The 17,727-nt window shown below is 40.0% G+C and overlaps 1 protein-coding gene across 1 annotated transcript in view; it reads left to right on the plus strand.

Moving 5' to 3' along the window:
• The first annotated feature begins 265 nt into the window (after positions 1-265).
• The window catches only part of ADAMTS12 (ADAM metallopeptidase with thrombospondin type 1 motif 12), a 140,561-nt gene continuing 123,099 nt past the window's right edge, over positions 266-17,727 (plus strand). The window contains exons 1-2 of the mRNA XM_088157029.1: positions 266-311; positions 2,049-2,410. Of these exons, the coding sequence (XP_088013155.1) occupies positions 266-311; positions 2,049-2,410 (408 nt within the window). The remainder of the gene's footprint in view (positions 312-2,048; positions 2,411-17,727) is intronic.

The following is a 17,727-nucleotide window of genomic DNA, read 5'->3' on the forward strand; positions in this document are numbered from 1 at the left end:
TATGTGCTCTAGTGATGAAGTAAAAAACGTCCTTGTATAGTTTTAAAACCAAAACCACAAGTCTTTGGTTTTGCATGGAGTTCAGCAGTTAAGCCACAACAAATTAAGTTCAAGACACTAGGCAGAGGCAAATCGCACAGTGACAGCAAATGAGTAAGTTTTCCTTCAGGCTTTTAATTTGATTATTTAATGAGTTGTGCGGAAAAACAGAAATGAGGGCCTGGTCTTGCAGCATTCTGGGTTAGTCTGACTTTGCTAGCATAATATGGGATGTGGGACTTCCCAGAAGTCTCACAATTTAACATCTGCAGGTAAGCTGTATTTTTGGGTGTTTCTTATGTCTTCTACCTGCCTTTTTTTTTTGTTTGTTTGTGGGGTTTTTTTTGTTTGTTTTGTTTTCCTGCTTCACTCTGGAGTGTGAGAAGGAGGAACCTTGGTTTTGCTTCAGCTGCTGAATTTTCAGGCATCCAGGACCTTTTGTGCTGTCCACAGGCTGTGCAAACTGCAGGCATGAAGATGTGCACTGCATTTCCAGTGTCTCAGTTCCCTTATGTGGACAAGGGCAGATGTCTCTCAGAGCCTGTGCTGGGCATTAGTGTCCACGTTGTCATAACTCCTGGCTCTGTAAAACCCCACTGCTATGGCTTGTCCTACAAAGGCTCCAAGTGACTGCAGGCTGGTGGGAAGGCTTGTGTACAAAGAAATCTGTCGTGTAAGAGAATAAGCTTTCTTCTTAAGTAAAGGTACTGCTGGAACTAGCCCAGAGTTTGGATGTAGTTGTATATGTGCTGGGAGGCCGGGGGTTTTGTGTGTTTTGTTTTGCTTTCCTTTCAATTGGAAGTGTTTCAGTGCACGTGTCTCAGAGGTCCATGGCCTGAGGAAACTCAAGCAGCCACGTCTTAAACTGCAACTAATGAGGACAGCTGAGATGTGTTCCTTCCAGAATGGGAGGAATCCAGACAGCTGCCTGCTTAGGCAGGATTTTTCCTCTGTGACTTTGAAGGTTCAGGCAGTGGAGGGAGAAGTTTTGCTAAAAGGATTGCCTAACCAGAGCTATCCTGGAAGCAGCTGGAACAAGCTAATTGATTTTTAAAGCAGCTTAGTTAATGAATGAGGTGTAGTCACTTCATGTGTATGTGGCTGGGACTTAGGGAATGAAGAGCAACTACGGGTAAAGAAGAACTGGATTAAAGTGTGTCATTATAACTTCTTTTTAATTAAGTATGTTCAGACTGTCATTTCTTCGGTAGAATTCAAATATGCCAGCAGATCTGGCCCTTAGGGTATGAGTTCTTATGGATTGTGTTTTACAAGCATTTGTGTTATTTGCGTGGGGCTTTTGCATTTCACAGCAATTAAAAAAAAATTGGTACAGGTGGTGTTTCTTCTGTATCTTCTTCTTATGTATACATCTGTTGTTGTAGCAGGGGACACCAGTGTCAATAATGCTCTCTTCTGCTAGATTCTGACAAGTGGTAAGATTTTCAATCTTACCCTGCTTGGAACTCTTTATACAAAAGAGCGTGATTACTTCTTTCTCTTCAGACTCTTCTTTGAAATTCTGAAGCTGCAGCTGCAGCAGCTGCTAAAGTTGATGCCACTGAGATGTTGTTACTACAAATAATCAAGCCAATTTCTCTTCACCTTTGTATGTTTGCAAGGCTCTGTGGTGACCTTCAGGTGGTCAGTGTTTTGGATGTGTGAAAATCGCACTCCTTGATCAGAGTGTGATACTTAGGACATGGAGGCTTCCCGGCCCTTGTGGGATTGGGAAGAGGGGTGTGTGTGACAGTCAGTCTTTTATATGAATGGTGACAAAATGTTTGAAAAGAAGAATGTTTAGCTTCTAAACTGAATATTACAATGGGAGAATAGAAAGCCCAAATGAGAAAAGTGTTCCATGGTAGTCTGTGCACTGCCTGCCTTTGTGTCAATAGGATGTTGTGGTGAATTGCTCTCACTTTTGATTTTTCCTTTAGATTATGTGAGATCTAAACTGGCTGGCACTCACTCTGGTTTTGTTTCTTTTTTTTTTCCCTTTCTCTCAGAGCAATTTATGAAGACAGTGCCAGAACACCATGTGGTTCATCCAGCAAGAGTAGATGCAAGTGGGCATTTTCTTTCTTTTAATCTAAACCATCACATCTCAAGCCCAAGGAAGAAGAGAGATCTCGGAAAAAGTGAAAATGTGGTATATTACAAAATTACTCATGAGGAGAAGGATCTATTTTTTAACTTGACTGTCCACATGGGATTTCTTTCCCATAACTATGTAGTAGAAAGGAGACATGGCAACCACACCAGAGCGAAGATTTCTATGCAGTCTGGAGTTCCTTGCCACTTCCTTGGCACAGTGTGGCAGCCCGGCTCCAGCAGTGGGACTGCAGCCATCAGCACTTGCAGTGGCCTGGTAAGTGGTGTGACCTTTACTGGGGTTCTGGGCTGTTTCTGGTGTCATTAGAGCTGAGCTGGTTTCTGTTAAGAAACTGGATGAGCCAGTCTGATATCTTACTAACTTGGAAAGAAGGTTTAAGTCTATGGATGTTGTTTGGATTTTTTTAAGAATTAGAAAGTCAAAAGGTGATACTGAGGCCCATTGGCATTTATTTTTAGCTATGCTGTGGGGGGTTTTTTTGTTTGTTTATTTTGTTTTTGTTTGTTTGTTTTTTGGTGGGTTTTTTTGTGATCTGGACTGAAGTTTTCTATCAGTCATGCAGCATGAAGTCATCCAAATATCGAGTCATTGTTTTGATTCCATTAGTAGTTGGATTGCCTTTCCAATACATCTGGACATGAGCTTCTGTTCTGTTCCTCTGAAAGGAATGTAGCTCAAGTACACTGAAACTGCTCTGTGAATTACACCCATGGATGGTAGGTTGGGAAAATGCAATCATTTTTTAATGAACTGCAGTGCAGCTTCAGATATAAATGATAGGTTAGATGCAACTTTAGCCAGAGCTTTGAATTCAAGTGTTAGCCACTGCTAGGTGGTTACATCTCTCATGTCAAAGAGCACTTCTAAGGCTGGAGCTTGAAGTTGAACATTTCTCAGTATCCTGTGGTTCACACTGAGACAAAGGACATGGAAACCCATTTTTTTTCCCATGCTTAGTGTTTTTTTAATCACAGCCATGGCTTGAGTTCGTGTTTGTGCTAGAGCATGAGGCTGAGGGTGCCTTTCTGGAGGGGAAGAAGAAACAAACTGCCTGAGTGCAAAGGGGCATGTAGGGAGGTGTGTGAACTGGCACATGTGATTTGTGAGAGGCAGAGCCCAAAGGGTTTGTGGAGTGTGCAGGCAGAGGTGATGATGAAAGCTGTGCAGCATGTGTGTGCTCTCATGCCTTGGTCCTGCAGTGGTGAATGACAGTGTTTGAGAGCCCGTGAAGCAGAGAACTTTCGGCCAAAACATCTCAAGTCTGCAGCAGGCTGGGGACTGAGGCTCTGTTTCTGATCCTGAACACCAGTGTGAGTAAAGTGTGAAGTGTAACCTTTCCCTGCTAACCTGTCAGTATCAAAGTGTGTTCCTTGCTGTTGAGCTGTATGAAGCTTTCAGAAACTATGGAAAGTCTTCTGGCAGTGTGTGAGAAACAGCATGAAGACAGCACTGGTATATATGAAATAGCAAACTGGAGTTTACAAAAGTGCCTATCACACATTTGGCATGTTTCCTGGGGAAACAATCCATTGCTTGAGGCCAGAAGTTTCAGTCCCACAGGTATGAAGATCAGGGATTTTATTTTCTAAGTTACATTTCCAGTGGGGACCAACTTATCAAAGTTCCCCTAAAACACGCTTTGGTCATACAGATTCAATAAGTAAATATGATGATACAAGTAGTTCCTTTGGTTGCTTAATTTTGTGCTTTATCAGAATCCCTTTGTTATTTTTTCATTAGGATGAGGGCTTGAAAATGAGGTGCTAGATCTTCATTATGTCTTTGGAATTATTTAGTCTGCAACAAGAACTAAAAAACACCTCAATTTGCATTTTAAATCTGGCTTGGTAATATCCTTTAAAGTCATCCTTTCATTTGTGTTACAAAATTCTTGATTTTTATTTTCACTTGAAGGTTTTGAAAAAACACTTGTATCAGAAAAATCACTGCTCTGATTTTATGTTCCTGTCCTGCTCAAAAATGAAATGTTGAAAATATATAATCATAAATTAATTCAGGTTGAATAAACGAGTTTTGCCTCTAGGTAAAAGCATGATTGTTTTGATGTGATGATTTCTGAAGTCCAGAGGTTGCTGTTCTGAAGAGGTTGCAGTAAGAGTTGGGTCTGTATCTTCATTCCCCTGTGTGTCACAAGCTGAGGAAAGGTGATTTAACTCGCCTTTCCCCTAAAAGTTTTCCAAAAATTCTAGTGTCATATGAAAACATCTATTGATGAATAATTTTGTCAGCTATGAGAAATGAAACCTGATTTTCACAATAAAAACCTAACATTTCTGAAACTTTTTTTTTGTGGTTGTCTCCACATTTCTGAGCTCTAGTGTTGATTTATTTTTATCCTGGTGATCCCCAATTTCTTGTTTTTCCGGCATCAAGTCTATTTCTGTCTTTTTTTTCTTTCTGGGCTTAGTTGTGTTTTCCTATTGAAAATATTTTTTTCCATTTACTCTAGTAAAGCAGGGGAGGAGAAAAAAACAGAACTGAGAATAAGTAAACACCATGGAATTAGAGAAATTTAGATATTAAAGTAACCTCTGGCATGAGGAGAAATGGATAGCATATTTACTGTCATGAAACTGTGCTGATATGCTCAAGCCTTCTAAGCCAAGAGCTGGTGAAAAACACTGTCTTAGCTTTCAAATACTGGGAGCTGCAATGTTAGTGATGCTCCTTCTCAGATCCTGTTTTGTCTTGACACTTCAGGTTCATCATCAAACGAAAGCCTACTGTGTTTTTGTTGCTGAGGCATTTTTTAATAAGCTCAGTGAAGCACCAATTTACCATGGTAATGAATGACAGGAAACTCTGTGATCCCTAAACTTCAAGTTTTTGCTTTTTCAGTCATTGGAGCTGGTAAAAGAATGTAATACTGGAAAATACTGATTTGATTAAATAAATATGTTTTATGGAATATTCTTTTGGTTGTTATTTTTACTGTCAAATGGTTATATTATTATTTTGTAATTTTGCCCAAGTGAATTGCTTAAGAATATGTCCACCTCCATTTTACAAATGGTGGCCTGGATTGGAGCAAAACAAAATCCTAAAGATGCCTATGGGAGGGGAATCATAGTTCTAGTCCTCTTTCTTAAATGGCTTCTCATTTCAAGTCTGTTTGGTTTGTATTTGGCAGTTTCTTAATATCCAAGACAATGGTGGTTTATCAGAACCAAACAAAGATGTGTGCTATAGGTTTGTGTTTGTCATAAAAATCACTCACATACTGCACTGAAAACATAGAAAATCTAGAAATGTATTTTCATCTCCCTTCTATTTTCACTTTGAAATGTATTCTTACTTCCCTTGGCATTACACAGGCATTGCTGATGTATTTATGTTCCCAAAATGGCCTGCAAAAGAAATGAGTGTGATAGGTGTGAGATATAAGAATGGGTGGCACAGTCATTGTGTGACATTGCACTTTTTTAAAAAAAAGTAACTGTGTGTCTGTTTTCAGAAGTATACAAGGAAAAACAAATGATTCATAAAGGGATTTGGTCAGAGTTGGACAAGAGGATACAGAGAATAATTAGCAGAGATCTGGAGGAAATATGTAATTTCCAAATCCATTTTTTCTTACACCTTGTGAAATCTTAGTTTCCCTATTGTGCTAAATAGATCATGACCTTCTTAGCAGGTTCAAGAACATGATGCTGTAATCTGTCTCTTCCTCTCTGGGTCAGTTGTTCAGTAAAGTCTTTTGCACTTCTGAGCCTTTTTGAATAATGCATGAGTTAACATGGGAAGAGTGGGGCAGACCTCACTGTTTATTTTGGGTCACACTTGGATGAGGGAATCCCGGAGGGGAAGCCACTACTAGAACACAAGAAACACCAAACTGTGGCACTTGGAAGAGGAGCAGACATGAAATCACGTAGATACAGGAAAATTTCAAAGATGAAATAAAGGGAGAAAATGATTAATTTTTATATCTTTGAGTGAAAATGATGTTTGGGTTGGCAGTCTTGGCAGACTATTTAGAGCACTCTTCTAATAATGCTTTTAGTTTTCCCAGTGCCTTTCCACAGAAGGCTACAGTGAACTTTCCCAATACCAATGCCTTAATTGTCAGTTGTGTGCTAGTCCTGAGAATCCCTTGTGTTGGAGCAGTGGTGTTAGCTTGTCCTCTCAGTAGTGCTGGGAGCAAGCAAAGCCCAGTGAAGTTGAATGAATACCCTAGGTTTATATGCACTGGGTCCTACAGAGCTGGGAAGTGAGTTTTCCTCTGATAGTCTATCCTCTTCATTAGGAACAAGGCCCTCTTTTATCCGTCGGTAACACGGACATTGTTTATAGTATTTTTAGATGACAGGGCATCATTAAGGCTTTGTTTCCTTGACACTTGTTTACAGAGCAGAGCTGTCAATCAGCAGTTGCCTGAGGGGTTGCATTTATCTTCAAAGGCAATGCAAACATTGGCATGGCAAAGGGAGGAAAGTGGAAGGACATTAGTATGGAAATCTGTGCATGTGTATCTGGTGAGATCCTGGCCACACAGGGCGCGTGGGCAGATCCTGCTTTGGCTGTCTCCAGACAGTCAGAGGGTTGCCTCTGACCTGTTGGGCATCACTATTTTTCAGAAGTGCTGGGTGTCCTTGAAAAGATTTTTTAAAAGTTTCCCCCACCTCCGTTCTTCCCTCTATGCTGAGCCACAGTCAGGGCAGCCCTTTGTGGACCTTTAATTGCTGGCTGTATGACTGTTTGTGTAGCAACTGGTAGGAGATGCTCCAAGTGGGACCTCTCTGGGCACATCTTTGTCTATCCTGACACCTGTGACAAGTGTGTCACTGAAGTGGCGTGATGACTGAATTCTGCTTCAATGTAACTGTTCTCTTTATTGGAGGATATCATGAAGCCCAGAATGAGCTCTGGTACTCATACAGTCCTATCTGTCTCCTCAGTGTGGCATAAAATCTACCAGCAGCATTTTATCTTTTGCAAACTTGCATCAGTTTGGGAGAATTCAGCATGATCTCTGTTCTCATGTTCTCTTCGCGCTAATAAGCTTTTCTAGTTAGTGTGAGATGCTTTTTTTCATGTTGACCCACATATTGCTGTCTTACGATCTGTCCCAAGTTCTGTGCAGGTATTGTAACAGCATTTTAGTGATAGTGGGCCCTATGACAGTGGTCTAATGCTGCTGTTTAGACTTTTCCTCTCCTATAGATACAGAAGACATATTTGACTTGGTGTTTTCCTTAGATGAGGTTTAAGAATAAAAGAATCTTTAAAACAGTTTTATAATATTTGTTCCAAAGTAATGGAAGAATAAAATGTTTTGCTGAGCTTATAATACACATTTTTATCTGCTTCTGTATGTCTCAGTATTTGAACTTGTTTGATTACTGACCATTTGTTTGTTAATCTGTTGTTAAAGGTAGTTAACCAGAATTCAACAAAGCTAAAGCACTACACAATTCACTCCTACAACCTGGAAAGATATCTGTGTTTTTTTATTCCCTTGCAGTACACATGCAGCTAGTAGAACTGTTCCTCTTCCAATGGAAGTGCCTGTTGATTATTAACAATGGCAAAATATGTGACAGTGAGAAAGACAGTTAAGGAAAGGGAACATGTAATGTTTTCCTCACTTGAACTTTTGACCATCTGAAACTGGATTCAGCACTGACCCCTGACCTGTGACTGGACGCCCCCAGAACGCACTTGGGCACATGTGCTGTTTAGGTGGCTGTTTTAATTTTAAGAGTTGAATTGGAATGTATTCCTGTAGTGCTTCCTGAGATACTTGCATTCCATTCTGTGAACAGGGCTTCTGGGAGCCAAAACCAGAAGCTCTTCAGGGTCTCCTCTTTTCTCATCTCTCCTTTCTTCCTCTTAAGTCTCTTGCTTCCTTCTTTGTCTTTCCCCAGAGGGATGTTACTGGGTGGGTCCTGCCTGTGTTGGGAAGTGTGGCCATATCTGCCTGTGTGCCAGTTGTGTTTTCTCACGTAGGTGTCAGTGACATCAGTGACATGACTGGAGCCTCTTTTGGTTTGTCTGGCAAGGGATAATCTGGTGGAACCAAAATTTAGGAATAGTGTTTGGAGAGTGGCAGGAATGAAGTCAAGCTGCCAGCCTTTTCCTCAGGGATGGGAATGCTCTGTGGCTGGATACCATGGACCTTCCACAGTCTGGTTATTGCAATTTGGCTTCTTCTGGCAAGCCTAAAGAACGAAAGACCTGCCAACTAACCTGATCCTGTAGCTACTGTGCATCTCTTCTCACATGCAGTAGTATGGAAAATACTGCAAGTATAAAAACATACACTGAAAGTAAATGAAGTTTTTGCTATGCATCTGTTCTTTGTTGTGCTTGGTTTGCCTTGTTTCTCCTTTATAATAAATATCTGGGTATTCTCCTTGACTGACTAATGTTATGGTTGCATTATGTGGCTATGTTGCATAATTCTGTTTTTCTTTTTGAGGATGATCCACAGGGAGGGTGTGTGGTAGTCTTTGGTGGTCTACCCCCATCCCCCAATAGATTAATCATTCAAACTTTCATTAGTATATACTGCAGTACTTCAACATCTATCCCTTTTCTTTGTCTCTGAGCTTCAACTATCCATCTGCCAGCTCCCTTCCCCCCAGTCTTTTGTCTTCAAAAATACTCTAATTGACAGGTCAAATGAATCTCATCAGTGATCTCAATACATGAGAATCTGGCTTTGTCTGTGGGTCCTGCTTTTGGTCTGGTCACCTTTAACCAATATGAAGTTGTTAGACCAGAAGCTGATTCCACTGGAGCTTTTATAACATTGTGGTTACATTTCAGTGGAAGAGTCATTGATGGGGTAGGTTAAAATGAGGGTTAGTCTTTATGAGCTGGTTTGGATGGAGTACCCTGACTTAGAATGCTCCTTTAAGATAATGATTTTTTTTGAGAATATGGAAGAATGACTCTTACAAGGTAGTTTTAAGGAATCTTAATCTCTTGTTTAAGTATGTATCTATATATTTGCTAATTATTTAGGAATAATGTTCATATGTAGAGCTGTCAATCATATTTCCAGTTTCCATGAGTCTTCAATGAGTCCATGCGTAATCAATTTACTATGTCGTGATTTCATTGCTTTGGTGTTTTTTATAAAAAGTTTATGTTTACTGAGGGAAATCTGTGAGATTGTGACTTCAGGTCCAGGATGCAGAAGTGAAAAACATGCATTATTTTGCTTTGATTCTTTATAATACAAGGTTTGTAAAATGGTCTGTTCTTTATTTGTTTTAGTGTCTTATATTATCTTTGGAAGTTTTTGGCTCATTCTCTGAAAGAGAAGTGCCAATATCAAAGGCAGTAAGTCTTTAAGAATTTTGCAGGTAAAGGTGGGAACTTTTCATTGGTGAAATGATGGATGTGCACTCAGCTTGGCCAGTGGCTCAGCACAGCTGTAAGTTGTTACTGAGTGAGGTGCAGTGCTACCCATGACTCTGCTGATGGTGAGGAGCACTGGGAGTTCAGGAGAGATGGAAGGAAATTGCTTTGACTGGGAAGATGGAGCACATGTGAGAAGCAAATCTGGGGGGAATAAGATTTTGATAATTTTGCTGTTCATGGAATTTTTTCTTCTTTATTCCATTTTCATGATGGCCTCTTCAGTTCTTTGTCAGAGGGGAGCAGCTGCAGTCTCTGCACAGTGTTAGCATCAGAACTTGGTTGTATTTACACAAACATCAGACACTCACAAATCTAGATACATACATGTAGCTCTGTCACTGCAGAACAGCTCCAGTGCAGCTAAAGCTCTTGGGTTCAGATCTCTTTGTGTGCTGAGAAGGCTTCTTTTCTGTTGTATGTGTTGTTTGTTACCAACCTGTGGCCAAAAAAATTGCTGTGTTTGGTTTTTTTTCAGGAATCTGGTGCTTAACAGTGGACTTACCCAACTCATTTGTTAATTGCAACAAAATTTAAGTATTTAGTGGTTTAGTCTGGGATATTTAGATGCTTTATATACACACTGGCTCCAGGTGTGCCCTGGAGAAGGACAAACATTAAAAATTAATAAGTAGTCATTAAAAGCTTGTGGTCTTGGTTAAACAGTGGCTGTGTTTAAACTCATTCATGGTGTGTTCCAGTGTTTGCAGCAAACAGCAAATCCTTAATAAACTGCTTGTTGATGCATGGAAAACCCAAGAATAGATCTAAATTCTTTCTGGTTGGAACTCATGGTAAAGGCTTACACAGATGTAGCTTTGGTTTTAAGATTTCTTTTTAAAAATTTGACTCCTCCTTCCCACTCCCTTCTGAAATGTATATATTTGAAACAAAGACAATTTTAAATGATCAGTCCAAGCTTGAATAACTGCTAATTTTTATGCAGTGTTAATTCTGTCTTTTTTCCTTATCTAGAACAGACATGGACCAAATCTGGTCAAAGCCATAAAAATGGAGACTGTGGGTAGGGCGAGTGTCTGTTTTATCCAGCATCCTCTGTCCAGCAATGACTAAGTAAATATCTGGATATGAGTAAGAACATGGGAGTTGGGCATCTCCCATTTGGTCAGCCATGCTTCTGTTTTCAACTCAGATCAAATTTTTGGAGGAAAACCTATCGATGAGTTGGTATTTCACATATTATCTGGGCATCCCTTTACTCAGTGTTAGAAATATGAATCTTTACATATAAATTATAACACTTAAAAATTGATTTAGATGTATCTTCATTTGTTTTTCACTAGCTTTTGCTATCAGTTTCATTTGATGCTTCCTGGAGTTGTTGTCATGGAGGACACAGTGAACAGTCAAACATTGAACGTTGAGATGATTTACTCAGTGACATAGTGTATTCTTAATTATTTTTTTGTTTCTTGGTAATTCCAAACTCTTGAAAGCTTTGTTGGACAGCTGTTAAGATTACATTGTTCCAATTTTTTTCCTCATGAAAACAGCAGCTCAGGTTCTTTCCACACACTAACAGTTACATCAGGATCCATATGCTGCCTTTCCCCCTTCACTGTACAATGCTGTATCGATTTTCATTCATCTGTTAATTACATTTTTTTTCTTTCTTGTCCAGCTTCTCACTCTCGGGAGTTTTCTGACATCCCTTGCTTGTCCTTTGTCCTTACTCTCTTTAATAGCTTCTTAGAGTTTTCTAATATACTATATAACAGATTGTAAACTAATTTCTAAACCAGATGTTAAGACAAGGAAATTCTCTGTAGCCGAGAAGCTTCACTATTAAAAACCCCACAAAAAGCATTAAGTTGCTTTTCCAAATGAATTAATATAAAATTGCAGAATTTCTAATGGTGAGATTTAATCTATCATTTCAATTGACTTCAATTGAAGATGGGTAAATTTGTAGACAATGAGATATCTTGAATGTCAGGGAAGTAAATGGATAAAATGAGCAAATGGTGGAGAAGAGCAAAGTGATGAGAAAGTAGCCTTTAACTCAAGACATCCCAAACTGGAAGGTTTCCAGAACATCTGGAGGTCAGTGATTGTGTCCTTTTATCTTTTCTCTGTTCTCAGCCTTTCCATAAAACCTGCTTGTGTCTGCTGACGAAGGCTACTGAGTTTGAAGGATCTTTATTTTGATCCAGTCTGGCCATTGCTGTATTCTTATGGCACAGTGAATATAGCAGGTTTTCACCAATCCCAAGTATTTTTGCCATATCTGTTTTTTAATATAGATGCCTTCTCTTGAAAGTTGTGTGTGGAGTGGAAAGCATGAATTGGTTGTTGTTGCTGCCATGAGACATTAGAAATTCTTTTAAATACGGATGCTTTCTGGCTTTACTTTCTATATGGAGTCTGCATATCCTTTGTTGGATCTTTGTGCTCAAAGAGCCTCAGTAGATCTTAATGTTCGTTAAACTGTTTTTGCCATATTTATAGACAACGCCAAAGTATTTGAACTGCATTGCCTGCATATTTTACAACAGCTGTTGTCTTTTCCTACATAACTTATAATCAAAAGGAGAAGCTGTATTTCTTATTACATCATGTCAGTTCAGAGTGGCTGAGTATTTGCTGAGATTTTTTTATGTATCTTTATATAATGCAGTTAAATCGCAACTGGTGGCAGATGCTTGTCAAAAAACAACAGGTGTGTTGTAATCCTGTTTTCATCACAATGCACAGCACAAGCTACTGCTGCTTCTAGGAAGCAGGACCTCAGTCCCAGCTGTCAGAAAAAAAGGGATAAATTAGAAAAGTACAGGTTTCTCCTTACACAGAGAACTGCGTGTTTCTTATGTCTCTCTAGCTAAACTAGAGAGACAACATGCCACTTGTTTATCCAATTAAGTGTTCTTTTTCAAATCAGGAAATGGATTTCGCTTGGCTTTGGAAAAGAGACCAAGAGTCTGAGAGTAGTAGCAGTTCAGGAGAGAAAAGCCAAGGAGAGTTATGAAGCTAAATGGCCATTACTGCACATGTGAAAGCAATCCAGCTCTAAGGAGGGAATAAAACTGGAGAGTGCAAATTAGCTACAACTAACCACAACGCCCCTGCCTGCAGTAGCAATCACTGCCTTCCAGGAAATTGGTAGCTGTCTATTCAAAGAATATAAAATTTAATATTAATGTTTTAGTAAGATAAAATAGAGATAACATTAAATTCATTAAATGTCATGCCAGATCATTAGCTACAGTTATTTACCCAGGTGAGGTTTTAGGCTATTAAATGTATTTTGCACGAGTGCTCTGAATTGCTTTGATGATTAGAGAGGAGTATTATCTCCAGCCCAGTTGTGTTATCTTTTTGGCCATTTTCTCATAATTAGGACACGTCATCTTCTGGCAAGGCAGCAGAGCAGCTTTTGGCATAGTCTCTTCATATTATGGCTGTGAATGTTGCTTTATATGGTACTATTTCTAGTTAAGTTGATTATCATAACACTTCTCAAGAAATGTATTCTATAAAGGACTGAATGACAATTAGATATTTTAAAATATAAACAAGCCAAGTTTGTTTATGTCAAGCTTCTTTATGGAGACTGGAGCTAGCTAAACTGAGTTGCATTTTCTCATCCTTTGACAAATGTTCTGTGTTTCCCAATTACTAAGAACTAAGTCCTATGTAACAATGGAATTGAAAGCCATTATTCATCCAAACAGTCCAGTGTGAAGACTCAAGATGCAGAAGATAAGAGATGGTGTGCAAAGTCCATAAGGGGATAAATGGTGTGCGAATTAGAAACCCAAATGAGAAAAACACATTAGGCATAATAGCTCAGATTCTCACAGTGGATGGATTTCTGTGAAATGGAGGAATTAGTGAATTGTCCGTCTGCCACTGGCATTCTTAGCCCTCACACAGGCTATTTTTATGTACAAATCAGGAGATCAGAATGATCTTAATTAAAAATAAAACCAAAAATTCAAAGCAGATAACTTCCACTAACTCACCTCCCTCCTCCCAAACCATTAAGCTTCAACCAGAGTTCTCAGGTCCTTTCTTTTTAATTTTTTAACCTGATTACAAGGCAAGGTCTCTTTAGGAGTTTAACCTGAACATGGCAGTAGATTGACCTGTTTATCTGTATAGGATCTGCTGCAATGCCACAGAGAATGGAGTGGTATTCTTCACTGTCATTTGCCATCCTACTGTAGAATTAAACCAGGTCACTAATTTATACTTGCATGGTACATCTACCATTGGTGAAGTGCCACTGTGACATTGCTAATGCATTTGGGAACTGCCCATCATCCTCCCTGCCCACCTGGCTGCATCCCAGTAACTGGGCTAACAACATCTGGCAAGGTGAGTATGTGTTTATTTGTGTGTAGCATTTACTCTTCCGTATTTGGGACGAATCAAGCTGATAGCTCTCTGTTTTGGAGCACTGTATCACTTGGGGTGTCACATTGCAGTTCTGTGGTATTATTGAGAGAAAAAATTTTCATTGATACTCATGGGATAAGAATCAATAATGTGTGATGAACTTTGCTCAGGATGCAGATCTAGAAAATATCATCAGAATGAAAAGGACTGGGATATTGTGTCGTTAAACCAGGAAGTGGTAGATATGAAGTTAAAGCGGGGAAAATTCAAGTGTCATAGTGTGGAGTCTAGAGTCAGACTTAGCAAATAATAGACATTTCTACCTTAAAAGCTCCTCTGTTAGTTTGAGCGAAGACTTGAATATTTTTGCTTTATACTTCGTGGATTTTTTGGGGGTAATTTGTTAGCAGAAGTATGTTACCTTGGGGGGAAAAAAAAGGAAAAAAGATCCTAGGATTTGAGAGAGATGAGAAAAATATGGGAAAATATGACTAAAGGTTCAGGATTCAGCAGGCATTTCTCATCACTCCGTTTGAAAAAGGGTCGGAACCTGTAGGAAGTACTATGTCTTATTTTACTATTCCCCCGGTGTTTGCTTTCAGCAGTTTTGAGAAATAGGATGGGGGTAAGAGATGTTGGTCTGAGACAGTCCTTTTGTTATGTGAGATTTAGTTTTTGTAAGGTAGAACTGGCAACTGGATTTGTAGATTTAGGGTTTCCCTTCTTGTCTTGTTTCTAGCTGCCTGAGTTCTGTTTTGAACATTGAATGATTGTGAGGATTCACAGTCTCTTCTTGAAACAAGCAGGCTGAAATCTTTGGGAAGACCTGGAAAACTAAGAAAATATAAATAAAGTTTTAGATTGGAGCGTAAGAAATAAGGTGACAGCGGGAGTTGATTTACACATACCTGGCCCTATATGAAGGTGGGGTTTCAAGACATCCTCTTTCAGCACTGCTCTGAAATCTGATTAATAAACATCTTGTGTCCTTCCTGAGTGGTCTTTGTTCACTTCAACAATACCTTTCTTTTAAGGATATAAAGACTAAAATGAAGGTAATACTCCGGGGTGCAATGTACCTGTATTTTTATAGGTCTACATAATGTGATTGATATAAATAATAAAACCAACACCTTCCCCAAATATAGCCTTCTGATAATCCAAAGGCTTCTAACAAAATGAGGTATTTAATATGAGCTAAATTAACACACTTGTGGGTGAGGCAGGAAGGCAGAGAAGACAAGAAGTAAAGGCGAGTCAGAACTTTAAGACAAGGGAGAAAAAAAGGATAGGGTGTTGTTCATGCAATTGATTGCAGAGGGAAGATCTTGGCAGCTGTAAAGTTCAGTTGTCTGGAAGCTGTCATGTGAGGAAGCTGAGGCAGCACAGAGTGTGTACGTCCAGAGGGGAGTGAGCATGGCAATATTCCTGTAGGGCTTGCATCAAGGGGTGTTTTACTGTGCTGTAATTCAGCTTTGCAGCAGAGGAATCTGGTACATATTCTTTGTGGTAGAAAAAGTTGTTCTGGGCAAAAAGCACATTTACAAAGGGTTGTTTCAGGGTGTGCCATCTGCCTTCCCATCTCAGGCATTTCTGTTCCTTAGTATTAAGTGTTTCTCTGCTGATCACCACAAGTACACAGCAAGAGAAGATAAAGTGGATCCTGAAAACAGGGTTTGCATAAGGACTCTACTCTGTACCCCATCTAATACCATCCTTTCCTCCTCAGACTTTTGCCCAACCTCTTTCCTTTGGGGGAACCAAGGAAAGGTTACTGGGTGGTTTAGCTCAGAAAAGTAGGGGAGTGCATCTCAGTACATTGCTATGAGAAATGTGTAGCGCCTACAACAGCAAGCACTTTAGCATTTGATCCAGTGAAAGGAAGGGGACAAGCATGAGGTGCATGCAGGGATTAGGATGTTTTTAGAACAGCCCCATTCTGAGATCATCCTACTGATGCAAATACATTTCATACGTGTTCACTCTAAAGAGTGAACCCTGGGGAGCAGTGATAGCATCACATCTTCTTGTCTTCATTTAAAAAGAAGCTCTGGGCAGATCAGTGAGCCTTGCTGCATCATTCAGGCAGGATGGACTAAAGAACATGAGTCCATCATAATTGTTTTTACCAATATGTCACAGGAAAAGAATTTCTCTTGAAATTTTCCTTTTCCTTTGGCCCTACTGTAGTTGCTGTGGTATTTTGTATCCATTAGAGTGTATGCTGTCTGAAGCAAGTTAACATTTCTATCTTCACATAACCTTAAGACCCCTTTTGTCCCTTCATGGGTAACACGCTGATGCTGTGTTGCTATGTGAATGCAACTCTTTCGTGTAATAGCAGCTTTCAGGTGTGACTTCTGACTCTGCTCTGTGTGGTGTGACTCAGCCTTCTTCTGTTCTTCCCTTGCTCTGGCTTTTGTTGCTCCGTCTGACTCCTGTTTGAAGGTGGGGCCAACTTCTTGCATGACCTCTGCAGTCCAAAAACAAGGACAGCATTGGATTAGGAGGTAATCTGGGCACCCCTTTCTCCCCCCAGTGGCATCCTTTTATTCCCTTCAGCGAAGTGCTGTGGTGCCTTTGGGCAGTACCAGAAATACTGGATTGCAGGAGAAGGCTGAGAGCAGAGGTTCCCCCCCCATACACTGAGGGAGTGTGGGGATGTGGGGGTACAAGTTAGTCTAAATACAGCCTCTGACTTCTGCAATTAGATAGGCTCCAATTACTGCTTTCCATCTTTTGTTGTTGTCTCCCAGGGTCATATCCTTGCTTGTCAGTAAGAGTGGGTAAACCTGGGAGTGGCTGGAGGTGCTGCCCGGACTGTCCTGGAGTTCACTAACCCTTTGTCCAAAGGGCTTAATAGTGCTACAGTTTATAAGACTATCATGTATCTTTTTGGTGTTGGTTTCATGAAGGATTCAAATTCACTGCTTTCTGTTGCTGAAGTAAGATAATGTATCTGACATTGGCTTGTTACATGATCGCAGTGCACTGGAGTTGCAGAGAGAGCAGCCTGGGCATTCTGTACTTGCATGCTGAATTCTGCAATGTAAGAGCCAGATTAACTCTTCAGAGAATTATTTTCTGAGCAGTTTGCCAGGGCTGGAAAGGCTTTTGGGGGTCGTCTTTCACTTTAAGAAGTTAGTGAGCAAGTATGTGAGGCAGCAAACTATTTACTTTCTGGCTCGGATTCTTTTCTGCATAGACTTGCACTGGTTTTAGTCAGACGACAGACATGGTACTTATTCTGTAGTCTCTGCATTTTAAAAAATCTCTGAGAGGCTAATTTGTGCTCCAGCAACTGTATTAAAAACAGAGACGTGAACCTGATGTGAACAGCAAGAAATTCGAATTGTTTGACTCTGCATAGGTGTTGGATAACATCACAGAAAATGCACTCGTACTTCAAATCTGTCTTGTATGGAGGCTGAGGCAGAGACCAGTTCTTACTCGGATGCTGAAGAATGAAATGAGCTGTCTTCTGCAGCAGTGTAAACTCAATGGCTAACTTGTGACACAGTTCTGTGTGTTGTGATATGTGTTACCAGAGCAAAGGTTACCCGGAGGGGCATTGTCGTTCTGTTGGTACAGTTGGAAAAAAGAAAGTATTTCCCCGTAATAAAATGTGTCGGTTTTTACTCATCGGTTGTGCCAGATTTTTTAAATCGGGAAAATGGGTAGAACTGCTCCTTCTAGAGATGGGAAGAGATGTGGGGACAGGACTCGGGTGGGAGGAGTGATAGTTAGAGCTGCAGGGTGAGTTGGTGTGGTGGGTGCCCACAAAGGACCCATGAGTGCTGCTGGAGACCCTGCTGTGTTTTCTT

This window comes from Sturnus vulgaris, chromosome Z, assembly GCF_052056855.1.
Source record: "Sturnus vulgaris isolate bStuVul1 chromosome Z, bStuVul1.hap1, whole genome shotgun sequence".
Lineage (NCBI taxonomy): Eukaryota > Metazoa > Chordata > Aves > Passeriformes > Sturnidae > Sturnus > Sturnus vulgaris.